The sequence below is a fragment of the Oryx dammah genome, unplaced genomic scaffold (genome assembly GCF_014754425.2).
Source record: "Oryx dammah isolate SB20612 unplaced genomic scaffold, SCBI_Odam_1.1 HiC_scaffold_21, whole genome shotgun sequence".
NCBI classification, from domain to species: Eukaryota; Metazoa; Chordata; class Mammalia; order Artiodactyla; family Bovidae; genus Oryx; species Oryx dammah.
Window position 1 is genome coordinate 26110434 of NW_024070205.1, and position 26838 is coordinate 26137271.

Consider the following 26838-nt stretch of genomic DNA (forward strand, 5'->3'; position numbering starts at 1 on the left):
CTAGATTGGTCATAACTTTTCTTCCAAGGAACAAGTGTCTTTTAATTTCATGGATGAGACATAGCAAGTGAATATGTAGAAATATGCAATATTTCAGATGTTGAGAAGTGCCTGGAGAAAGATAGAAACAAGAGAAAAGAAATGGTGATGCACCAGAACAAAAGAGAGAGGACCGAAATGAATAAAATTAGAAGTGAGAGGAGAAGTTACAACCAATATCACAGAAATGCAAACAATCATAAGAAAATACTGAGAACAGTTATATGACAACAAATTGGGCTATTTAGAAGAAACATATCATCTTCCAAGACTGAATCAGGAAAAACAGAAAAATCTGAGTAGACCAGTTAATAATAATGAAACTGAATGAGTAATTTAGCAACTATCAATAAGCTAAAGTCAAAGACCAGAAAGCTTCACGGGTGAACTTTACCAATATTTAAAGAGTTAACATCAAGGGAGTGAATGCTTCCAAACTCATTCTATGAGGCCAGCATTCAGTTCAGTTCAGTTCAGTTCAGTTCAGTTCAGTCGCTCAGTTGTGTCCGCCTGTTTGCGACCCCATGAATCGCAGCACGCCAGGCCTCCCTGTCCATCACCAACTCCCGGAGTTAACTCAGACTCACATCCATTGCGTCAGTGATGCCATCCAGCCATCTCATCCTCTGTCGTCCCCTTCTCCTCCTTCCCCCAATCCCTCCCAGCATCAGAGTCTTTTCCAATGAGTCAACTCTTCGCATGAGGTGGCCAAAGTACTGGAGTTTCAGCCTCAGCATCATTCCCTCCAAAGAAATCCCAGGGTTGATCTCCTTCAGAATGGACTGGGGTCCAAGGGACTCTCAAGAGTCTTCTCCAACACCACAGTTCAAAAGCATCAATTCTTCAGCACTCAGCCTTCTTCACAGTCCAACTCTCACATCCATACATGACCACAGGAAAAACCATAGCCTTGACTAGATGGACCTTTGCTGGCAAAGTAATGTCTCCGCTTTTCAATACGCTATCTAGGTTGGTTACCCAAATACCAAAACCAAAGATACACACACAAAAATTTATAGGCCAATATCCCTGACAAGCATAGATGCAAACTGCTCAACAAAATGTTAGCAAATCAAATTTAACAATGCACTGAAAGAACTATGCATTAGGATCAAATAAGATTTATTCCAAGGATATGAAGATGGTTCAGTACTTGCAAATCAGTCAGTGTGACACACCACACAACATTAATAAAAATCACACGATCATGTCAATAGATATAGGAAAAAACGTTTGACAAAATTCATCCTCCATTAATGGTAAAAACCTCTCTACAAAGTTGGTGTAATTGGAACATACCTTAACATAATAAAGCCTATTTATAACAAAGCTAACATCATGCTCAACAGTGAAAAAGCATTTTCTCTAAGATCACATTTTTTAGTAGCATATGGTTTATTCTCTACATGTTTGCAATTTCCCCATTTTCTTCCTGTATTTGATTTCCAGTTTTGTGTTCAGAAAAATACTTAATGTAATTTCTATCATCTTAAATTTGTTAAGTCTTGGTTTTTTCCCCCTAGTATGTGATCTGTTCTAGAAAATGTTCTATATGTACTTGAAAAGAATGTGTGTTCTGTTTTTGGTTGGAATGTCCTGTAGACATTCATTTCAACTTCAATTTATGTCTCACTGCTTCCTTATTGATCTTCTGTCTGGGTGATCTGTCCATTGATGTAAGTTGGCTGTTAAAGTCCCCTAATCTTATAATATCATCATCAGTTTCTTCCTTTATGTCTGTAAATATTTGCTTAATTATTGGCTATATTAGGTGCATATATGTTAATGAATGATATTCCTCTTTTTGTATTGATCCCTTTATCATTATATAATGCCCTATTTTGTCTTTTGTTATAGACCGTGTCTCAGCCTTGCTCTCTGAAATGTATTGAGTGTTACCACACCAAGGAGAAGGGGATGACCGAGAATGAGATGGTTGGATGGCATCACTGACTCAGTGGACATGAATTTGAGCAAACCCTGGGAAATAGTGAAGGACAGGGAAGCCTGGAGTGCTGCAGTTCTTGGGGTCACAAAGAGTGGGACATGACTTAGCAACTGAACAACAAAACACCCAGGCTCAGGCTAGGTGCTTACAGACACAGTGCCTTTGTTCCACCCAGCAACTCCTTGGGGGTACTATTATTATCCTTCCCATTTTACAGATTTGGAAATGGGGGATCAGAGAGTATAACTTGCTGATGATCAGAATGCTGGCATTCAGCAGGATACAAATCCAAGTCTTACTAACTCAGGGTTTTTCAACCTCAATACTATTGATACATTGGACCAGAAAATTCCTTGTTCTGGGGACCATTCTGTGCACTGTACAATATCTGTGCACTGACCCCAACATCTCTGGGGTCCACCTGCAAGATGTCAGTGCCAGTCCCCACCCCATGGAGTGGCAAAAACCAAAAATGTCTCTAGACATGACCAGATGTGCCCAGGGGGGTGGGATAAAGTCCCCTTGTTTAAAAACCACTGCCCTGACATGAGGGTGGGGGAGGTGGGAGAAATGGCAGACATCATCATTATTACAGAGGATGAGGGACTGTGTTTTTATGGAAGATTGTGGATGCTGATATCAATCTCTGACCCAGTCTGGAAATAGGGTCAGTTTTTTTTTTTTTTTCCTCTGCTTTATGATGAAAAGGACAATGCTTGTTCATTCTTTCACTCAGTAGACATTGCTGAGCACACACTAAGTACCAAACCCTGATCTAGCTGTTGAGGAGAAAGCAAGGAACAAAACAAAAATTCCTGTCCTCACAGAGGTTACATTCAAGGTAATACGTGAACAAGTGAAGCATGTGGTATCCCAGACAATGATAAAGGCCATAGCAACAGAGTATGCAGGTGGGCCAGGGTGGGTATAGGAATACTGGTGGGGACTTACAATGTTAAATAAGGTGGCCAGGTTTGGCCTCACTCAGAAGGTGACATTTGAGCAGAGACTCACAGTAGGGGAGCGATTGAGGCCAGTGGAAGTTTCAGGGAAGAATGTTGCACAGGGAATAGTAAGTGCCAAGGCCCTGGGGCCTCTGGCAGGTTGAGGATTAGTAAGTGCAGAGTGGAATTAGGAGGTGGTGATGAGGTCAGAGTGTTGGTGGAAGGAACAGTGTGTGTGATGTCCACGGTCACTTTGTTATTGTTCAGCCTCTAAGTTGTGTCTGACTCTTTGCAGCCTCACGGACTGCAGCATGTTAGGCTCTGCTGTTCTTCACTATCTCTCAGAGTTTGCTCGAACTCATGTCCATTGAGTCAGTGATGCCATCCAACTGTCTCATCCTCTGCTGCCCTCTTCTCATTTGCCTTCAGTCTTTCCAAGCATCAGGGTCTTTTCCAATGAGTTGGCTCTTCATATCAGGTGGCCAAAGTATTGGATCTTCAGCTTCAGCATCAGTTCTTCCAGTGAATCTTCAGAGCTGATTTCCTTTAGAACTGATTGGTTTGATCTCCTTGCAGTCACTTAGCCAAGGCCATTTCTAGTAGCAGTGCTAGATGCAAGCTGGGACTTTTGAGCTCTTCTTTCCAGCTGGGTCAGGTTGCACAAGCCACATTCTCCTCTGTATGGGCCCTGTCCTAGAACCAGGCCCTCACCTGAGTTTGTGACTCACCTGGCTGGACCAATGCTTGCAAGATATGGGAAGGTGGAGAGTGCAGGTGGTGGTGTATAAGTGGAGCACATCTGCCATCTCCCAGCTGTGTCAAATGGTCCTGTCCTGAGCACAGTCTCCTCTTGGCCTCCCCCATGGTAGAAACAGCAGGATGTTGATCTCGTTCCTCCTCCTGCTCCTTGCTACAGCTTGCGTGGCCTCCATGGGTGTCGGACTATGGGTTGTCAGCAACCACTTCCTCACCACAGACATCCCTGCTGCCATCAGCCATCCAGTGAGACTGTGGGTCTTCAACTGCATCTTCCAGCTTTTGATAACATGGGTGAGTTTTGTGTTTTGTTTGTCCCCTCCTCCAGAGAATAATATCCCTGGGTCAGGAAGATCCCCTGGAGAAGGAAATGGCAACCCACTTCAGGTCTCTTGCCTGGAAAATCCCATGGAAGGAGGAGCCTGACAGGCCTTTGCAGTCCATGGGGTTGCAGAGAGTCGGGCATGACTGAGCAACTTCACTTTCTTTCCAGAGAATTAAGAGCAGATTAGGAAAACAAAGGGCTGCCCTGGTGATTTAGACAGTAAAGAATCCTCCTGCCAGTGCAGGAGACCTGGGTTCAATCCTTGGGTTGGGAAGCTCCCCTAGAGAAGGGAGTGGCTACCCATTCCGATATTCTTGCCTGGAGAATCCCACGGACAGAAGAGCCTGGTGGGCTACAGTTCACGGGGTCTCAAAGAGTCAGATATGACTGAGCAACCAACACTAACTAGAAAAAGGACATACCAGTAGCTTTCAGTTAAATTGACAGTCACATCATGGCTGTGGAGGCTGACAGCGTATTACCAAACCTGAAGATTTTCTATTGGATAACATGGTTCTTAACCTCTTCCTGATGTTTTTCAAGCTGGCTTAGGCTAAGAGCCACAACATTCCAAAAATGATTCACTTCCTCAGATAACAGAGAAATTCCACCCCACCTCCTGACTTATTTTCTCCATGGCATCCACCATTCTGTGGAGTGGTGAAGACAGGGATAATTGTTCTGAATTTGGGGCCCGTGTTGGTTACCTGCTGCCTAGAACCAGCCAACCACAAAATAAAGAGATGCAGCAGGTGAGTAAATGAGCAGAGATGAGTGCAACTCCAGAATGTGACTTTTTAGAAAAATATTTTGTTGCTTTTGAGAGATGGAAAACTCTTTCTGTAACATAGATTCTGCTCATTGTTGCTGGTTTGTATAATTTAATCAAATACTTGTAATTATATCATGGTGAGGATTGTGTAAATATTGCCAATTAGGATTTGCTGTGATTTTTCAGAGGGCTGATGGAGATTGAATACAGAAGATACATTTTAGTCTTTTACTTCATGAAAAGTGATGGCAAGCACTTGTTCTCAATGTAACCTTGATGGAGGAGAACTCAGGGGCCAATTTTCTTACCTATATGGAGAAAGCAATGGCAATGGCACCCCACTCCAGTACTCTTGCCTGGCAAATCCCATGGGTGGAGGAGCCTGGTAGGCTGCAGTCCATGGGGTCCCTAGGAGTCAGACATGACTGAGCGACTTTACTTTCACTTTTCGCTTTCATGCATTGGAGAAGGAAATGCAACCCATGGAAATGGCAACCCACTCCAGTGTTCTTGCCTGGAGAATCCCAGGAACGTGGGAGCCTGGTGGGCTGCCGTCTCTGGGGTCGCACAGAGTCGGATACGACTCAAGCAACTTAGCAGTAGCAGCAGGGTCAGCTTGTACGAGATGGGATGCTTCAGTCCTGTGGTTTTCCTGGCCTTGACTCTCATAGTCTACACTTTGGGTTTCCAAATACAGTGACTCAATTTCCTCATCTGCAGGATCAGGGAAAGTAATAGACCCAGCTTCATAGCGCTTGGTGGGTACGTAATGAGTTAATCTACTCAGAGTGGATTTTATGTGCCCAGTACAGAGTAAACTGTCCATAAATATTAGCCTTATTGCTATTTTTTGATTTTTTTTCTACAAAGTTGTGTAACTGCTATGTGTCATTCTCCTTTTCCAGCTCTGAGGATTAGTAATAGGTGAGAGAAATAAAGCCCCAGACAGAGGTGACTTGCAGGCAGTCTGAACACTCATGGCAGTGCTGGGTGGGGAGTCAGCAATAAATAAGCAAACTTGCTGCAAATAAACCAAATGACAAAGTGGCAGGTGCTGTGAGGAGAGTAAAACAGTAGGGCTATAGTAGAGTAACCTGGAGTTCCTAGAACCCTCAAGGGTAACAGAATGCAAAGAGTCCATGAGTTTGGATGGGGTGGAAATTGCCCCATTTTCACTTAACCTCTAATGCAAATGTGGTATTTCCTTCCATCATGCATGAAGGGAACAAATCACCACTGGGACAGCAGAACCCTCAACTTTGTCAGCAAGAGGAATCACAGATATTCTCAGAGCCTATTACAGGCATAGCAGATTGCAAACAATTGCATGCGTACCTTGTTCTTTTGAAATTATGATAGTATTAGACCAGCCACTAGATCTTATATTTAGTATGCTAATAAGGAAGTACTGAAGGTACATTGTTATAGCATACATTTACTCTAATATTTTGATAACTATATTTCAGTAAAATATAATAATCCTATGTATTTTATTTTTATATATTCAAATGTATTCTGTGAAAAGGCCACAAACTTTGCTAAAAGCCTGAATGCTCTTGGTACAGAAAGGATAAGAAACCACTAGAAAGAGAGTGATTGGGAGAGAGCCCACATTACTTGTTTATATTTTTTATCATGCAAACTTACAGACATAACCCAAGGAGACAGACTAGTATAAAGAAGCCACTAGACATTCAACTCATATTATTCATGATTATTGATTCCCAACCAATCTTACTTCATCTGTGCCCCTATGTTTTCCCTCATTCCCATTTCCTCATAAGTAGATCCTAGATATCATATTCTTTTTATCTAAAAATATTTCTCTAGGTATCTCTAAAAAATAAGACCTCCTCTGCCCCACCATCCCTTTAAAAAAACAACCACTATGCAATTCGGTTCAGTTCAGTCGTTCAGTCGTGTCCGACTCTTTGCAACCCCATGAATCGCAGCATGCCAGGCCTCCTTGTCCATCTCCAGCTCCCGGAGTTCACTCAGACTCATGTCCATCAAGTCAGTGATGCCATCCAGCCATCTCATCCTCTGTCGTCCCCTTCTCCTCCTGCCCCCAATCCCTCCCAGCATCAGAGTCTTTTCCAATGAGTCAACTCTTCACATGAGGTGGCCAAAGTACTAGAGTTTCAGCTTCAGCATCATTCCCTCCAAAGAAATCCCAGGGCTGATCTCCTTCAGAATGGACTGGTTGGATCTCCTTGCAGTCCAAGGGACTCTCAAGAGTCTTCTCCAACACCACAGTTCAAAAGCATCAATTCTTTGGCACTCAGCTTTCTTCACAGTCCAACTCTCACATCCATACCTGACCACAGGAAAAACCATAGCCTTGACTAGACGGACCTTTGTTGGCAAAGTAATGTCTCTGCTTTTCAATATGCTATCTAGGTTGGTCATAACTTTTCTTCCAAGGAGTAAGCGTCTTTTAATTTCATGGCTGCAGTCACCATCTGCAGTGATTTTGGAGCCCCCCAAAATAAAGTCTGACACTGTTTCCACTGTTTCCCCTTCTATTTCCCATGAAGTGATGGGACCAGATGTCATGATCTTCGTTTTCTGAATGTTGAGCTTTAAGCCAACTTTTTCACTCTCCTCTTTCACTTTCATCAAGAGGCTATTTAGTTCCTCTTCATTTTCTGCCATAAGGGTGGTGTCATCTGCATATCTGAGGTTATTGATATTTCTCCTGGCAATCTTGATTCCAGGCTGTACTTCCTCCAGCCCAGCATTTCTCATGATGTACTCTGCATAGAAGTTAAATAAGCAGGGTGACAATATACAGCCTTGACATACTCCTTTTCCTATTTGAAACCAGTCTGTTGTTCCATATCCAGTTCTAACTGTTGCTTCCTGACCTGCATATAGGTTTCTCAAGAGGCAGGTCAGGTGCTCTGGTATTCCCATCTCTTTCAGAATTTTCCACAGTTTATTGTGATCCACACAGTCAAAGGCTTTGGCATAGTCAATAAAGCAAAAATAGATGTTTTTCTGGAACTCTCTTGCTATTTCCATGATCTAGCGGATGTTGGCAACTTGATCTCTGGTTCCTCTGCCTCTTCTAAAACCAGCTTGAACATATCTGGAAGTTCACGGTTCACATATTACTGAAGCCTGGCTTGGAGAATTTCGAGCATTACTTTACTAGCGTGTGAGATGAGTGCAATTGTGTGGTAGTTTGAGCATTCTTTGGCATTGCCTTTCTTTGGCATTGGAATGAAAACTGACCTTTTCCGGTCCTGTGGCCACTGCTGAGTTTTCCAAATGTGCTGGCATATTGAGTGCCGCACTTTCACAACATCATCTTTCAGGATTTGAAAGAGCTCAACTGGAATTTCATCACCTCCACTAGCTTTGTTCATAGTGATGCTTTCTAAGGCCCACTTGACTTCACATTCCAGGAAGTCTGGCTCTAGGTGAGTGATCACACCATCGTGATTATCTGGGTCGTGAAGATCTTTCTTGTATAGTTGTTCTGTGTATTCTTGCCACCACTTCTTAATATCTTCTGCTTAATTATCACTCTTTAAAATAGCAGCAGGTGCTTAGGATGGCCATGATGACTAGAATGGTCCAGAAAGGCCTCCCTGGGAAGAGATCACACGTGCAGGCTGAGGTAGGAGCCTTTCCAGGGTCCCTTGAGGGGTGACCAGAGCCTGGTTTGTGGGGCTAGGTGTCTGAAGAGAGAGGATTGAGAGGTGCTGGTACTGGAGCAGTGAGGGTCTCGGTGAGGATGGATTTTCTGCAGGTGATGGAGGCACAGTAGGAGACGTGCAGGCTTGTGGTCCAGTCTTCAGCCACTCTGCAGAGGGCACTGTGGTGGTAGAGCCCTGGCACAGCACACTCTGAAACGCTTCTCATCCCATTTCCCTTTCTCTCACCAACAGGGGATGATTTTTGAGAAACTGAGAATCTGCTCTATGCCCCAGTTTGTCCGTTTTGTTCACGATCTGCCGCCACTAAGGAAGCATCCAGATGTGGTGGTCAAGGACCTCCGGTTTGGGACGATCCCCGTGAAGCTGTACCAGCCCAAGGCATCCACAAGCAGTCTCAGGCCTGGCATTGTGTTCTTCCATGGTGGCGGGGGCATCATAGGGAGCCTGAGTAAGAGTCCTTTCCTTAGATCCCTTGCCTGGAGTATGATGTCCAAGAGCACAGCCAGGTGGACACACCTTTCAGCAGGAGGTGGCACTCCTATCATCTTCCCGGGGTCTCAAAGCTGCTATTATGACCAGGGGATACCAGGACAGTTACTGAGGCCCAGATCATATACATAGGTATATATACCATACATCTATATTAAGGATTTCTCTGGTGGCTCAGATGGAAAAGCGTCTGCCTGTAATGCGGGAAACCCAGGTTTGATCCCTGGGTTGGGAACATCCCCTGGAGAAGGAAATGGCAATGCCAGTACTCTTGCCTGGAAAATTCCATGGTCAGAGGAGCCTGGTAGGCTAAAGTCCATGGGGTCACAAAGAGTCAGACATGACTGAGTGACTTCACTTTCTCTCTCTCTCTCTCTCTCTCTCTATATATATATATATATATACACACACACATACACACACACACAAACAATTCATACAACATAAAATTCACCATTTTAAAGTGTACAATTCGGTGGTATTTAGGACATTCAAATGTGTGACCACCACCTCTATTTAGTTGTAAATAAGGATTAAAAACAATGAAAACACAAGTGTGTTTCACAGTAGGTATTGCTTGAGACAAATTTCTGGTACAGACAGACAGGAGAACTAAAGAGCAGAGGAAAATTCGTGAGGGGGGGAAATGAACGCAAAATTGGGTCAATGTTATATATCTTAATTTTTTCCATTGTGGAAAAATTAGAGAGAAAAACCACCTTTACATAGTACTTCTTGATCTGTGGAATGCCAGGGTCCCTTTGCTGTAGACTTTGAGAATAAGGGATTTAATACAACTGTGGTTTTGTTTTGGTTTGCATAATCAATGATAATAAGCCAATATTTATTTGTTGACATTATTAATATTTACATGGCAGATACTATAGAATCTGTGTAGATACATAGTCTTTTTTGTAAATTTTTTTAAATTGTGGTAAAAGCCACATAATATAAAACATATTTATTGGTACAGTTCAGTGGCACTAAATACATCCACATTGTTGTACAACTCTCACCATCATCTATTTCCTGAATTTTTTACCTTCCTAAACTGAATCTCTGTCCCCATTAAACACAGCCCTCATTTCTCTTCCCAACACCCCACTGGACCCTGGCATCTACCACTGTACTTTCTGACTATGAATTTGACTATTCTATATTCTACGTAACTCATGTAAGTGGAATCAAACAGTATTTGTCTGCACCTAATATATATTGAAAACCATCTCATCTAAGTCCCCAACAACCCTATCACTGTCATTATATCCATTTTACAGAAGAGGAAATGAAGCCTCAGGGAGGTGAAGGGATCCACCCGGTACAACTTTAGGTCAAGCTAAAAGGAGGAAAACTTGGGATCTGAACTCAGGTCTGAATCCATAGCTCACCCACTGAACTACTGTACTCCATAGCCAGACATCTCAGATGCTATGAATGCACTGTAGAATCGATAGGGTTGCAGGTGTGGGGTGGAGGTGAGTCTTAGAGAAAGCTGTTGAGACAGCTCGACAGAGGAGAGTGAGAAAGTAGAGAGGAAGGCTGACTACAGCTGGAGGAGAATCTACAAAATCTTGTTAGAGGCAACCCAGCCCTTTGACCACTGAGGTTGTCCTTAAGAAGGGTCAGGTGAGGAGCCCGCTAACCTCCCTAGCTTGAATGTTTCAAACCTTTTATTTTTTAGAAACACACCATGGCATATGCTGTAACTTGTGCAAGAAGAGTGATGCAGTGGTTCTAGCAGTTGGGTGAGTAAAGCAAGGATGCGAAGATGCTGGAATTCCAGGAGCCCCAGGGGCAATAAAGGGGAGGGAGCCAGGAGTCTGTGGCAGGCTGGTGTTGAGGGATGCCAGGAGCACAGGATGGGCTGTGAGATGATGGTGAGCAGGAGGGCAGGGAAGAGAGAGAGGAAGGGAGAAGCAGGGAGAAGCAGAGATGGGGCATTCCTCCTGCGGGTGGCCCTTGAAAGTGAAAGTCTCTCAGTCATGTCCAACTCTGTGCCACTCCATGGACTATACAGTCCATGGAATTCTCCAGGCCAGAATACTGGAGTGGGTAGCCTTTCCCTTCTCCAGGGGATCTTCCCAACTCAGGGATCAAACCCAGGTCTCCTGCATTGCAGGCAGATTCCTTACCAGCTGAGCCACCAGCGAGGATGCATTTAGAGCATTGCATCATCTGGAAACGGGATAGGGGGTGGTCTTTGCAAAGTACATCCAGGGCAGAGCTTCACTACCAGTGCATGTCTGGGTGGAATACTGTATGTGAAGCAGAACAGCCCTGCACCTTCTACACACTGAGTACCTCCCTCCACCAAATGCACACAATGCCCTGCACTGTAACCAGGGCAATCTCAGACACTGCCACATCATTTCCAAGTGCTCCAGAGAGGGAGGTCCACCCTGGTGAGACCCACTGAAGGAAGCAGGAAAAATGAAAATGCCACTGTCTCTCCTAACTGATCTGGGCGAGTCACCACATGACCTGGAACCTCAACAGGGCACAGAGACACCTGAAGAGACCCTCCCTGGGTCTCCTGCCATCATCCAGGGCCTGGGTGGTTCCTTCTGATGTGAAGCTGTTCCTGCAGTTTCATTTAAATGCACATGCCAGGAAGAGATATCCACTGCCAACATCTTGGTGGGGATATAGCCAGTGAAGTAAGTAAAATTGACAGAAGTCAGTCCTCAGGCATTTCTGAGCCTATGTGCCTGGGCATTGAAGGCTTTGTCTGTCATCTCATTTAAGCCTTCTACTTTGACTTCACCTTCTCAAGCCTCAGAAAAAGAACTTTATAGAAGAAATATGGGCAGAAGGATGTTAGACACAGGTGTTTTAGGCCCTGTAGGAGTGGTGAGTGTAAACCGTATTCCTTGATTCCTTTTCAGATACCGCATGATGCCTAAGCATAGGTTTCCAGTGATAGTAACAGACTGCATGGTGGGTACAATACACTTCTTGAAGTCCTTGAATACATATGGGGTGGATCCAGCCCGGGTCGTAGTCTGTGGTGACAGTGTGGGCGGGGCCGTGGCAGCGATTCTTTGTCAAAAGTTTGTGGACCGTTCTGATCTCCCCAAGATTCGTGCTCAGATCCTCATCTATTCCGTTCTCCAGAGCCTGGATTTCCAGTCCCCTTCCTATCAGCAGAACAAAAACATTCCACTGCTCAGCCAGAATTTGACCTTGTATTGTTTGTGTGGTTACTTGAACATCAGCCACTCCTGGAGAAGTGCTGTATTGAAAGGCACCCACTTGCCTGAGGAAGTCTGGGAAAAGTACAGGAAGTGGTTGGGTGCAGAAAACATCCCAGACAAGTTTAAGAAGAGAGGTTACCTGCCTATGTCCCGTGAGCCCCTGAATGAGGCTGCCTATCTGGAGACAAAAATCATTCTAGATGTGATGAACTCACCCTTGATTGCAGACGATGAAGTAGTGTCTCGGCTCCCTGAAGCTTGCATCGTGAGCTGTGAGTATGATGTACTTCGGGACGATTCGCTGTTGTACAAGAAGAGGTTGGAGGACCTGGGGGTTAGAGTAACTTGGCACCACATGGAGGATGGTTTTCACGGAGTGTTGACCACCATTGACATGAGCTTCTTTTACTTCCCCTGCTCCTCAAGGATTCTGGATGCTGTGGCTCATTTCATAAAGGGGCTGTGACCATCTTTCCTTCCTGCTGCATTTGCAAAAGTATGGATTCTGCCATCATCTGGTTCTCATCAAGGGTCCCTGTGTTCATGTAGGTGATGCTGGGTAGGGCTGGGGAGAGTGTGGAGGTTACCGTGTCATCTTACATCAGGTTCTGGAATCCTAGAATGCATGTCTGTGATGTCTAAAAGGAGAACAGCAGAAGAAACAGGTTTAGGGAAAGGGTGGGCTCTCTGTCCATGATCCATGATTACTATCAGGGAAAAATCGAGCTGACATTCTTAAGTGACCATTTGCAAAAGGGAATGAACAAGTAAAGACCATTCATGGCCTCCTTGAGGGAGAGTTCAGGCTGCCCAGGCTGATCCAGGCTGTGGGCAATAGGAGTGTCTACTTGTCTGGGCCTTGGAATAAGCTGGGAGCATCACGTGCAATATCATGGGCCTCTTCCAATCTGGCTCAGAGGCAGGGGTCCTGATGTCCTAGTGCTGGGTGGTGGTGCAGAAACTGGTTTCATCTTTCTCCTCTGGGTACATGGTGACATTTTCCCTGCCCTTTCTCTGTCTCTGAGCTCAGTCTCAACTGCCTGGACTGGAAGAGTGAAGATGGATTGAGTAGGTTTTCCATGGTGGTTGACACTTAGTGGTAGATAAAGACAGACTGGAGCTCTTGGAGTCAAAGTCAGGCTTTCAGCCAAGGGCTCTTAAGCAATATTATATGTGTTCAAGGAGCAGAGTCCAGAGGGAAGCTAAGTCCCAAGCCAGAGACCTATGAAGATGAAATCTGATCAAACTCAACCATGTCCACAGTAGAAATCAAAGGAGGGCCCAAAGAACTGAAGATATGTTAGTGAGAACTATCACTACTTTAAGGGACAGAACCGGCTCAAACTGGCCTAAATCAAAGAGAATGTATTGGCTAATGTAACTACAAATTGCAAGGATAAATTAGTCATGGTTTGATTCAGGAACTCAAACAGTATCTCCAGCTACGTTCTCTTTACTATAGTCTGTGCTTATGAACTTCATCTTCCCCTCTCTAGATTTGACTTGTCTTTTCCCATAGTCAAGTTCATTATAATGAACTTACTTAATTCTCAGCAGTCCCAGCAGAAATCACACTGCAATTTGATGGCTCTGTTGGTTTTCTGAGTGGTATATCCAGTTGCTAAAACCAAGAACATGGAAGGTTATGACTGACCAGGCCCAAGTCCCATGCCCTCCTTGGAGTGGAGGGTGGGGTCAACTCCATCTGGTGCTTGGATGGGCATGGGGGATGGATGAGTTCTCCCTCACGTCAACACTTACTCTGCTGTAGAAGACCAACTGAAGCCTGAGTGAAGGTCCTTGGAAGTGGCAAGAGATGTCAAGCACCACTGGGCAAGTTGACCACTTGCCACTTAGGAATAAAAATTCCTTTGAAAGGGATAGCCCAAGCTCTCAGGCTGGCCCCACCTGGTCCTCAGGAGGCTCTGCTCCTGACTGGCCAGTGGCTTTTATAGGCCAAAAACCAAAGGACCTGCACAAAGTCTACTGCACAAAGGGCCCCATGTCTTCCCTTAAGTTGCATTCAGGTGAATGTTCAGGCTGACATGTGGGGCAGAGAGAATCCCACTGGATGACTTCTTGGTTCATTCACAGCAGAAAGACCAGCTTTGTTGGAGAGTTAGGAATCACTAACAGCACATAGCTTTTAGTGAATTGTCCGCTTTGAGACAGGTCTCTGAACTGATTGGTGACCTTGGGCCTGTATTGTGGCCTTGGTTCACCCCCAGCTCTGGAGATAGGTGGAGGGAAGTGAGCTGACCTTCTGGAAATTTGGGTGAGCCACAGGAAGATGGTGTCCAGTGAAGATAGTGGGTTACCCTTTCACCCACTTCCACTAGGGTATGGAAGAGGCTGAGTGGGCTTATTTCTGAGCCTGCTTCCTTCTGCAGTCTGTGGGAGAGATGAAGCCCTTTCGCCCACAATGGTTGGTTTGATCTGAGGACATGATACTCCTCTCTTCTCCTTTATGCTTCATGGCTGTCCTTCCTGCAACCTGTTCCTGAGGCTCAGGGAATGGAAAAGGGGTAGGAATGAATGTTCACTGAAAGTCCTCTGCATGCTAGGCTGCATACAGGGCTGTTTAAATTTGCCACCTCACTATGATGAAAAACAGCTATGCTGGGTTGCTGCCTAGGCATTTCATGGTATGATAGCTCTGCTCACATCCAGACTCTGGACATTATGATAAAGACCCATGCTTAGGATTCCCACCACAAGTTCCTGCTTTTCCTTCGTCATCTTTTAGAATAACCATTTTAGAGTTGATCCTGTGAAAAGTTAGTGACCTCCACCCCAACACCTTAGAAGAAAGAGGTGCTTGCTTGCTGTCCTGTTTTTCATCTCCTGCTCACTCATGACCTGGAACAGAGGACTTCCCTCCCTGCCCCTGCTCATTGCACACACACCCCCCATTTCTGGGGTCTGTAAATAATAAATATTGTGACTTTACCTCCTTCGTGTGAGTGTATTGAAGTTGTACTTTCAATTGAAATGACCCCTAGGTGTTCACTTCCTCAAAGAGAGAGTTTGGATGTCAGGGGAGCTCCCTGATGACCCTATGTGAGAGGCTGGTGGCCCCTCATTCAGCAAGCCATCATCTTCGCTCTTAATACACCAGCTATGCTATCCTGCCCTGCCCCACCCTTCACTACATGTACATGTGAATTCTACAAAGTGTGTACTCTTAAGCCCATTTTACACATAAGAAAACTAAGGCCCAGAGATATTAACAACACTCATTTCCTGACCCTTTCTAGTCAGGCTCAAGGTGAGCTGATTCAGTAGTTTACCCAAGGTCTTGTAGTTGGTGGGACACTGAGCATAGCAGCTCTGGTCAAACAGCAAACCCTTTCTGCCAAGCCCTGTAGCCCATTAGCTTGTTTCTTCCCTATCATTCAGAATTAAAATGAGAGACATGACTGAGTTACATGACCTTATGTGAGTCATTTCCCATCCAGCGGGGTGTTAGCTACCCTCTGATCTGAGGCAGATTGATAGTGTCAAGTCTTTTTGCCATGAGCTTTTTAAATTTTTTTTTGCTTTCTTGACTTTAGCTTTCTCTAAATCAAAATGGCTTTGGAATAGGTAACCATAGACCCATTTGGGAATGGACAGCTGGCATGCCCTGCTAACTCGGCCCAGGGAAGATGGAGCCACCTTTAAGCCCAGACACTCCAGGAATGTTTTCTCAGTAAGTTCCCAGGATTTCCCTGCAAAGATCTGCCAGTTTGCCCACGGCAAGTGCCATCAGATAAAAGATAATGTGTTGTAACCAAATTTGTTTTCTTTTGTCAGAATGAAGTTGAGGACAAGATCTTAGGGCAAAGTGAAAAAAAAAATGGTGTCTTCCTCAGGGTACTTCTCACCTCCACCCAGGACCTCCCTGCCTGTCTGGCTCTAAACCCTGTCTCCCTCTACCCCTGTCCCCTCTGCACTGGAGTACCTGCCTGCTCTCTCCTCCTATCTCTGGGCTCGCTAGTTATATACAGGCTAGTACAGGCCAGGCTCCACTGAAGTGACAAATGGCACCACAGTCTCAGTATCTTATGAAGCAAAGGTCTATTTCTTGCTGAATTACATATTACAACAACCCTCAAATGTCAGCGACTTCCCAGGTGGCTCTGTGGTAAAGAACCGGCCTGCCAGTGCAGCAGATGTAAGAGATATGCGTTCGATCCCTGGGTCGAGATGATCCCCTGGAGGAAGGCAGCCCACTCCAGTATTCTTGCCTAGAGAATCCCATGGACAGAGGAGCCTGGTTGGCTACAGTCTGTAGGGTTGCAAAGAGTTGGACACGACTGAAGCACCTTAACAAAGGTCAGTGGCAGCATGGCTCCACGTTCATCTACCCCCACATCCAGGCCTATAGAGCAGCCTTTATTTGAGATATCTCTGGTCTCATGGCAGAGGGAAAAAGAGCATGTTGACTCACACATTGGCTCCCCAAGCTTCCGCTTAGAAGTGATACTCACTGTTTCTGCTCACCTTTCATTGGTCAGAGCAAAACCCTTGTCCTGTCAACTAAGCTTGATGTTGACAGGACAGAGGAGAATAAAAGTGGCAGATACTTGTGGTCAGTATTACAGCTAACCACACTCTCAGTCACAATATTTTCATTTCCATTCTTGTTCAGTCACTCATTTGTTTCTGACTCTTTGTGACCTCATGCACTGCAGCACGCCAGGCTTCCCTGTCCTTCACTGTCTCTCAGAGCTTGCTCAAACTCATGTCCATCGAATCAGTAATGCCATCCAACTATCTCATCCTTTGTCTGCCGGGAGCCAGCGTGAGGAACTCCGCCCATGGCAAAGGTCATGAGGAAGAAGGCTTCGGCATACACAAAGGCGGGATCGAGCCTCAGGAAACCCCCTGTTTCTGAGCATCTACCCCCAAAACCAGAGTCTGCCTACGTTACTGTTTTATGCTCTCACCTACACCCCTGACTTTACAGGGGGCTGCCCCCCACCACCTCTCTCAGAGAAGGAGTTAACTTACAGCTCCAAGTTAATAAAAATTCCTGGGCGTGACAAGAGTGTTTCAACTTACAAACTCCTCTGAAGGTTCTCTAGTCTGCCTGAGCAGGTTCGTCCAGCCACATGTGATTGTTTACAGCCTCCCAACCATGAGAGGCACGAGATGCTGTAAACTTTCTAAATACAGATTCTTTTGAGAAGTTAGAAAATTATTAGTATAGTATAGTGAGTTGATTAGAAATTATATTGGTGAAGGGTTTTTCATTTGTTGAGCCAATATTTGCTGCTAAATCTCCATATTCCCTGCCCTTATAATGAATATAACTAGCATATAGGAGAAATAAGTATTAACCTTTACGATTAATCATGTTAAACCTTAGGCTAAGTAAATTCCTTTCTTAATTGTAACGCACTACACCCTCACCCTGTAGGAATGAAACTTTATCTGGTGCCTTCGGAGGGTGGCGCCTAGTTTAAGAAAAAATCACCTCTGGAAAAAATAAGTTTTCTGGTTGACTGACCATTATCAGAAAGGGCCATAAAATGTCAGCAGGCCTCATGGCCAGAAGATGATGTAAAACCCCTAAAACCTTTGTATATATTTATATGAAGCACCTGATTTTGACAAGGGTCAGGTCTGCTGACCCCGTGTGACTCTGTATTCATCCGTATGTATAACAAAAAGTATATAAGCAAACCTGAAAATAAAGAAAATGGATCAGTTTCTGGAAAGACTGATTCCCTCGTGTCGTTCTTTCTTTCCCCTTCTGGCTGAATTCCCATCTGGAGCATGGATGCTCACCATGTCTACTTATTTGCCCTGGCTTCTAAGATCCACATGAGAGGGAGCCCAGGGCGGGGCACCCTCCGCTATTCAAGTGGGTGCCGGTGGCCTACATAGATGGTGCAAACTCCTTGTCTTGGAGTTTTATTGGTATTCCACGTAAACCAAGTTATTCAGCATCTTTTTCTCCACTAGTATTTTCCTACTACACTATTTCTTTCTAATCTCCCTCCATATCTTTAATTAAGCAATTAATTCCTAGGATGCTGACTCCATCTCTGCTTTGAATTACCCTGGATCCACCGGGGCTGGACCCTGGCATCTGTTGTCCCTTTCTCCTCCTGCCTTCAATCTTTCCCAGCATCAGGGTCTTTTCTGATGAGTTAGTTCTTTGCATCAGGTGGCCAAAGTACTGGAGCTTCAGCTTCAGCATCAGTTCTTCAAATGAATATTCAGGATTGATTTCCTTTAGTATTGACTGGTTTGATCGCCTTGCAGTCCAAGGGACTCTCAAGAATCTTCTCCAATACCATAGTTCAAAAGCATTAATTCTTCGGCATTCAGCCTTCTTTATGGTCCAACTCTCACATCCATACATGACTACTGGAAAAACCATAGAAAGAAAGAAAGTGAAGTCACTCAGTCATGTCTGACTCTTTGCGATTCCATGGACTATAGCCTGCCAGGCTCCTCTGTCCATGGGATTTTCCAGGCAAGAATACTAGAGTGGGTTGTCATTTCCTTCTCCAGGGGATCTTCCTGGCCCAGGGATCAAACCCAGGTCTCCCACACTGTAGGCAGACTCTTTACCATCTGAGCCACCAGGGGAGCCCAAAGCTATGGAAAAACCATAGCTTTGACTATATAGATCTTTTCTGGCAAAGTAATGTCTCTGCTTTTTAATACACTGTCTAGGTTTATCATAGTTTTTCTTTCAAGGAGCAAGCATCTTTTAATTTCAAGGCTTCAGTTACCATCTGCAGTGACTTTGGAGTCCAAGAAAATAAAATCTGTCACTGTTTCCATTGTTTCCCCATCTATTTGCCATGAAGTGATGGGACTGGATGCCATAATCTTAGTTTTTTTGAATGTTGAGTTTTAAGGCCATTTTTCACTCTCCTCTTTCACTTTCATTGAGAGGCTCTTTATGTAAGTGTTGTGGTGCTAAAGAAGACTCTTGAGAATCCCTTGGACTACAAGGAGATCAAACCAGTCAATCATAAAGGAAATCAACCCTGAATACTCACTGAAAGGATAATTCTGAAGCTGAAGCACCCATATTTTGGTCACCTAACATGAACAACCGACTCATTGAAAAATTCCCTGATGCTGGGAAAGATTGAGGGCAGAAGGAGAAGAGGGTGTCAGAGGATGAGACGGCTGAATGGTATCACAAATGCAATGGACATGAACTTGGGCAAACTCTGGGAGATGGTGAGGGATAGGGAGGCCTAGCATGCTGCAGTCCATGGGGTTGCAAAAAGTTAGACACGACTGAACAGCAGCAGCAAGTGATATGCAAATATACTCTCTCTTTATTTATTTATTTTGGCTGCTCTGTGTTACTTGCAGAACCTTACTTCCCAGACCAAGGGTGGAACCTGCCTCCTCCACAGTGAAAGCACAGAACCCCAACCATTGGACTACCAGGGAATTCCCTTTTATAAAAATATCTCCTTTTAGAGATAAAGCTAAAGTCTCTTTGACCACCCTCCCTCAACTCTAGTCCTTTTGATCTGGATGTATCTGCTGTTACCTTCTTTGGGGAGAGCAGGGTTGGTTTTCCAACCCTTTAAAACCTGTTTCTAGGCTTTCACATGTACAGATAGGTACCTACAGAAATACAGAGTATTATTTTGTGGGATGGATTTACTGTATATTGTATATAACAGAGATTATTCTGTACCTGTTGTACCACTTGAGTTTTTTTTTTTTCACTCAGCAATGTATCTTAGAAATCTAGCCTCACAAACCATATAGAGTCCTCTTGCTCTTTTTCGCTACTGCATGGTAGTCCATGGGATGGCTCTATTACAGTTCTTAGCCATTCCCTACAAATCTGTAGTGAACGTATCTGCATGTGCCTGCTTCTGTATGTGTGAGTCTCTGTGATAGATTCAAGAAGGACTGAATCTATCCTTGGCCTGACACAGTTTTCCACATTAATAGATACTGTAAAGATGCCTCTCTGGGCTTCCCTGGTGGTCCAGTGGTTGGAAGTTTGCTTATCAATGCAGGGGACATGGGTTTGATCCTTGGTCTGGGAAGATCCCACGTGCCATGGGGCAGCTAAGCCTGGGCACTGCAACAAAGAGTGGCCCCTACTCGCCACAACTAGAGAAGGCCCACAGGTAGCAATGAAGATCCAGCACAGTCAAAAATTAATAATAATAATAATAAAGATGTCTGTCCCATTCCCCCCATTTCCCCAGCAGATCTCAGCTGGGAGGGAAGTAGTTGGATTGTAACCACCAATCCCAAAAGCAGAAAGAAAATTGATTTTGAAAGAAAATTGAAAACTGCTTGACACCTGGTTGTGTGGGACATAGTTGGCTGGTAGGTCTATATTTTAAAGGGAAATGTCCTTAACTCAAATGAACTTCTCCAAGAATCAGCTGAGGAGTCGGGGCAGGCTGCAATGTTACTGGTGTGTGACCTCTAACATACTTATCTTCATCTAGCAAAGTAAAGGACACCAGAGTCAGCAGATTGGCTCTTCTTTCCCAGGTTGCCAAGGCTCACTATTGGCTAGATCACCCCTGCTCCAACATTGCAGCTGGTTTCTTGCAAATGGCTGTACAAGGTTGATTCTGATAAGGCAGCGCCTGGGGCTTAGTTTCAAAGCACTTCTTATTGCAGGGAAAAACCCACAAGTGTGGGTCTGACCTCATTATTGTGAAACAACTCCCTGCTTTGTCATCACCAAAGGATAGAGCAGTTTTAATTTTAAGTTGAAGAGACATATTGCATTCTGGGTTTGTTACTGCAGCTTCTGCAAAGAGGCAGAGTGATGGAAGACACGTAGTCTAGAACCAGTTGGAGGCCCAACATTTATGTAACCTCCTAAGCCCTCAGTTTTCTTGCTTTGAAATGAGGATAATCATGTGGAGCACATGTGGGGGTTTGTGTAAAGCAGGCTGAATCAATGTAAGTTGTGGTTAGGTATTTGCTGTTCAGTAGAAAGTTACAGACGTGCTGGTTACCAGACTCATAGCTTATTTCCTGGTGGGGATAACAATCTGTTTTTGTGCTCAGGAATTCTCTATTCAAAAAGAATATACAATTGTTCCCTTTGGGATATTTTTGTCCCAATTTCCCAAATTCACTCCTCTAATATAGGGAAAGGAATGGATTTTGTTGCTAAAACAGGCTTGGTTTAGGCACAAAGGAGAGGGTTGAGCATTTATTGACTTCTTATATGTGACAGGTATTTTATGAAGTGTTTTGTAGGTGACATTTCATTGTATTCTCTTAATCTTATTTTATGAAGTATGGGATATTGACTCCCAATTTTGTTTTTGCTGTTCAGCCGCTAAGTCGTGTCCGACTCTTTGTGACCCCATAGACTGCAGCACTCCAGGCTTCCCTGTCCTTCACTGTCTCCCAGACATTGCTCAAACTAATATCCATTGAGTCAGTGATGCCATCTAACCATCTCATGTACTGTCACCCCCTTCTCCGAGGAGGAACTAAGGAGCCTTTTAATGAGGGCAAAAGAGGAGAGTGAAAAAGTTGGCTTAAAACTCAACATTTTAAAAAATAAGATGATGGCATCTGGTCCCATCACTTCATGGCAAATAGATGGGGAAAAGGTGGAAACAGTGACAGACTTTATTTTCTTGGGCTCCAAAATCAGTGTGGATGGTGACTGCAGCCATGAAATTACTCCCAGTTTACAGATTAGGACACCAAAGCTGGCTTGACCCAGGAACTTGGTCAAAAGGAAGTAGCTGGTAAGAGGTGGGACTTGAAGTGGAAGCCAAGTTTGTATGAGTACTCAGCAACCTGTTCCCCCCATCCCCAATCCCATTCCTTGTGCAATAACCCAAAGCTGATTACCCATCTTTAAGAGGTGTTTCTAGGATGTACTGGACTGGGAGAAGTCAATTGATTATCCACCTGTGAGGTCTCACCATAGAAGGGTGCCACCTTCTCTGAAATTAGACCCTTCTCCTGTGGCTTGCAGAGTCTGCTGTAGCTCCTCCTGTGTGGCACTGAGCAGACACCAAAAGTGTCTGAACCTATGCTGGATTAAAGTAATCCCATTCCTAATAGGCACAGGTGATTGGAAAAGCAAATGGCAATCATCTCTGGAGGAAGATAGTGTCATCCTAGACCTCATACCATTTTCACATTTAGTTTTTCAGATACCAGGCCTATGAGAAGAGAGAAACTAGCAATAGAAACCCACAGAAACAACAGGTAAAAAGAAAGGAAGCCACAGACTATCAAATAGCTCTGCTTATTATGTCCAAGTAAAATCTATATATATGAATTATAAATATAATCTATATAAATAGAATATATAAATCTTTATATAATGGCAACCCAATCCAGTACTCTTGCCTGGAGAAGTCCCTAGAACAGAGGAGCCGGGCAGGCTATATAGTCCATGGTGTCACAAAGAGTCATACATGACTTAATGACTAACACAATACATAACTACAATCTATAAGTCTAAAATATATAAATCTGTAGATTTATAAACCTGCAGATTTGAACATTTGAGGCAACAAGGAATAATCTGTAATTCAGAAGTTAAAAAAAAAAACCCTGGAATTGTAAAAAGTAGCATATATACATAGATTATTAATCAAGTAAAATTTAGAACTGAAAAATGCAACAAATCAATGGGTGGGTTTAATTTCACATTAGGCACACATCCTTGAGAGAGGATGTGTGGGCTGGGATATAGATCAGAAGAAACTATTCAGAAGCACAAAGAAACAAAATGATAGAAAATATGGAAGGGGGGCCAGAGACTTTGAGGATTCAGTGAGAAAGTTGTGGTAAATATGCAGCTGGTGTTCTGGAAAGAAAGGAAGCAGAAGCAATATTTGAACATGTAATAGCTGAGAATTTCCTAAAATAATTGAATGAGTAAATATCATATATATTAACGCATATATATGGAATCTAGAAAAATGGTACTGATGAACCTGTTTGCAGGGCAGGAATCGAGATGCAGACTTAGAGAATGGACTTGTGGACACGGGCAGGGTGGGAAGGAGAGGGTGGGATGAACTGAAAGAGCAACCTTGACATATATGCACCACCATGGGTAAACTAGATAGCTAGTGGGAAGCCGGTATGTAGCACAGGGAGCCCAGCTTGGTGCTGTTTGATGACCTAGATGCTGGGATAGGGATTGGGAGGGAGTCTCAAGAGAGAGGCAATATATGTATGCATATGGCTGATTCATGTTGTTGTACAGAAGAAACTAACACAATCAGTTCAGTTCAGTTGCTCAGTCGTGTCCGACTCTTTGCAACCCCACGAATTGCAGCACGCCAGGCCTCCCTGTCCGTTGCTCTTCCCTGGTGGCTAAGAGGTTAAAGTGTCTGCCTCTAATGCGGGAGACCTGGATTCGATCCCTGGGTCGGGAAGATCCCCGGGAGAAGGAAATGTCAACCCACTGCAGTATTCTTGCCTGGAGAATCCCATGGACGGAGGAGCCTGGTGGACTACAGCCCATGGGGTCGCAGAGTCGGAACGACTGATCGACTTAACTGTAACTGTAACTGTAGGCCTCCTTGTCCATCACCAACTCCTGGAGTTCACCCAAACTCATGTTCATCGAGTTGGTGTTGCCATCCAGCCATCTCATTCTCTGTCGTCCCCTTCTCCTCTTGCCTCCAATTTGAAAGCAATTATATTCCAATTAAAAAGACTATAAAAAGTATTTTATACTTTCCAATATACTTATCTTTATATGTATATTTTGGGCAAAATCTCTAAAATACTGATGCAAAAGGGCTGATCAACAATGCCACATTTTGGCTCTCCGAAAAGACTAATAAAATTGATCATTATCTAAAGAGACAGAAAAAAATGTACAAGAGTAAATTCTAGAAATAAAAAAGGGACTCCATCGCAGATCCTAGAGATATTTAAGAAAACAAGGGGACACTATAAACAGCATACAAACTCAAATTTGAAAATGTAGATGCAATGTGTAAATTCCTATAAAAACACAACTTGCCAAACTGACACAAAAGGAAAGAGAAAAATGAGATTAGTTTTGTAACTAATAACAAACATTAAGTCTATAATGAAAAGCCTTAAAACAAAGATAAACAAAACAAAAATCTCCTGGCCCAGATGCCTTGACTTACTTAATATTCAGGGATTAAACACATTAATCTTATGTAAACTGTCCTAGAGAATATAAAAAGTAGGCATATTCTTTCTGTGAGGTTAACTTAATCATAATAATAAAATCTCAAAAAAATTGCACAAATGAAACATTCAGGCTACAAAAGTCTTACTCATGGATATAGAAACAAAACATTTCTAAAAAACATTTGGCAAGCAGAATCCAGAAATATTAGAAAAAAGATACTATATCGTGATCATATATACGACAGTTTATACTAGAAATGCAAGATACTTTGACACTGTGGAATCAATCAATATAATTTATCACATTAATGGATTCAGTGAAAGAAACTGTGATTATCTTAATAGATGCAAAATAGTAAATATTATTTATGAGAGCTGTCTCAGCAAATTTAGAATAGAAGGACACCTCTTGAACTCAATAAATGGCATTTACAAAAACATCATCCTTAATAGTAAACATTAAACTTTTTTCCTCACTAGGAATAGGACAAGAGTTGCTCATGTCATTTCTAATCAGCATTGTACTGATGGTCCTAGCCAATGTAAAAGACAAGTATAAAACCAATTAGAATTGGAAAAGAAGAAACAAAATAGTTATTACTTGCAGATGCTATATGCCTGCATGCAGACGCTATATGCCTGCATGCAGACTCTCCAAGAATCTACAGGGAAAGTACTAGAATTCATAAGATAATTAACAAAGTTGATGGCTATAAAGTTATTGTTTTTAAAATTTAATTGTATTTTAATATATAGATAATAATCAGAAAATGAAATAAAAATAATTCATTTAAATAGCATAAAATATAAAATACATAGGAACAGGAGATAGCAAGAGAGTAAAAAGAACTCACAGAATGAGAGAAAGTATTTGTAAAACTTATATCTGGTAAGAGATTAATAATCAGAATTTAAAGAACTCCTACAACACACTCCCGCACACATCCACAAACACCCTCCCCAACACACACACAATTTAAAAATGGGCAAAAAACATTTCTCCAAAGAAGATATACAAATAGGCAATAAGCACAGAAAAGATGATCAATACCCTTTGCGTGTGTTAGTCACTCAGTCATGTCCAACTGTCTGAGACCCCATGGACTGTAGCCCACAAAATTCCTCTGTCCATGGAATTCTCCAGGCAAAAATATTGTCCATTTATTTCTCCAGGGGAACTTCCCAACCCAGGGATTGAACCCACTTCTGCACTGAGGCAGATATTGGGAAAATACAAATTGAGACTACAATGAGGTACCACCTCACACATATTAGGTTAGGTTATCACAAAAATAAAAAAAGAAAAAAGAAAGCAAAAAGAAAAAATAACAAGTGTTGGCAAAGAAATGGAGAAACAAGAGCCCTGTGCATTGCTGGTGGTGTGGTTGCTGTGTAAAATGGTTTTCTGGGGCTGATTCCATTCTTAGGTGAAAACTCAATAGAGTGTAGGTCAAACAGCTATCTGTAAACCAATTTTCACAGCTGCATTATTCACATAGCTGAAAGGTGGAAACAGTCCAAATGTCCATCAACAGATCAAGAAAGTTTGATATGTATATACACACACACACACACGCAAAATAGAATATTATTATTCAGCCATAAAAACCCAGCACTGAGGACTCTGCAGTGGGAGCGACCTTATTTCAAAGATTGATTATTTCATGCAGTTTGACTACTTAGTTTCTGTCTCTTTGTGTGTCATTTTAACTAAATAAAGTCATAGAGTTTTGCATCCAAAAAAAAAAAAAAAAAGGAATGGAATTCCGACACATGCTACAACATGGACGGATCTAGAAAACATTAAGTTAAGCGAAATAAGTTATGAGGTGCATGGAGCAGTCAAATTCACAGAGATGAGAAAGTAGAAAAGAGGTTACCAGAGCTTGAGAGATGATGGGATGGGGAGCAATAATTAACCATTATTGCTTAATGGGTAAATAATTTCTGTTTGGGATGATTAAAAATTCTAGAAAATGTGGAGTAATGGAAACAAAGACTTATACACTGTTGAGGGGATGCATAATAAATTGATGTAATGCTCTGGAAAATATTATTAGTTTGGCATTGTCTAGCAAAGTTAAGACATGCATACCCTATGACCCAGAAACCCTGCTCCTAGGTATATATCCAATAGCAGAGGTCTTCAAAGCATGGTCCATGGACCCCTGGGGATCCCCAGGCTCCTTTCAGGAGATCTTCCATGTCAGTACTATTCCAGGTGGCATAGTGTTAAAGAATCTGCCTGCCAATGCAGGAGACACAAGAGACTCTAGTTCAATCCCTGGGTTGGGAAGATCCCCTGGAGAAGGAAATGGTAACCTACTTCAGTATTCTTGCCTGGGAAATTCCACGGACAGAGAAGCCTGGGGAGCTGTAGTCCATGGGGTTTCAAAGAGTCAGATATGACTGAGTGACTGAGCATGTCTTCTTAATAATATTAAGGTATTATTTGCCTTTTTCCATGTTCTTGGCATTTGCATTGACAGTACAAAGGTGATGTTGGGTAAAACTGCAAGAGCCTGTGCATAAACCAAAGCAGTGCCATTACCAGCTATATTCTTCACCGCCACACACTTGCAGTTAAAAAAAAAATCACTAGTTTCA

General features: G+C 43.2%; 1 protein-coding gene across 3 annotated transcripts in view; it reads left to right on the forward strand.

Annotated features, from left to right (window-relative positions):
• The window catches only part of AADACL3 (arylacetamide deacetylase like 3), a 77952-nt gene extending 61992 nt beyond the window's left edge, over nt 1-15960 (forward strand). For 2 of the 3 annotated variants that reach the window (XM_040263966.1, XM_040263967.1), the window contains 4 exons: nt 3848-3981; nt 8681-8897; nt 10620-10683; nt 11824-15960. In XM_040263966.1, the coding sequence (XP_040119900.1) occupies nt 3848-3981; nt 8681-8897; nt 10620-10683; nt 11824-12598 (1190 nt within the window). In that variant the 3' untranslated portion in view covers nt 12599-15960. Of the gene's footprint in view, nt 1-2245; nt 3982-8680; nt 8898-10619; nt 10684-11823 lie in introns of those variants that run through there. The other variant, XM_040263965.1, reaches the window with a different exon arrangement.
• The last annotated feature ends 10878 nt before the right edge of the window (nt 15961-26838 follow it).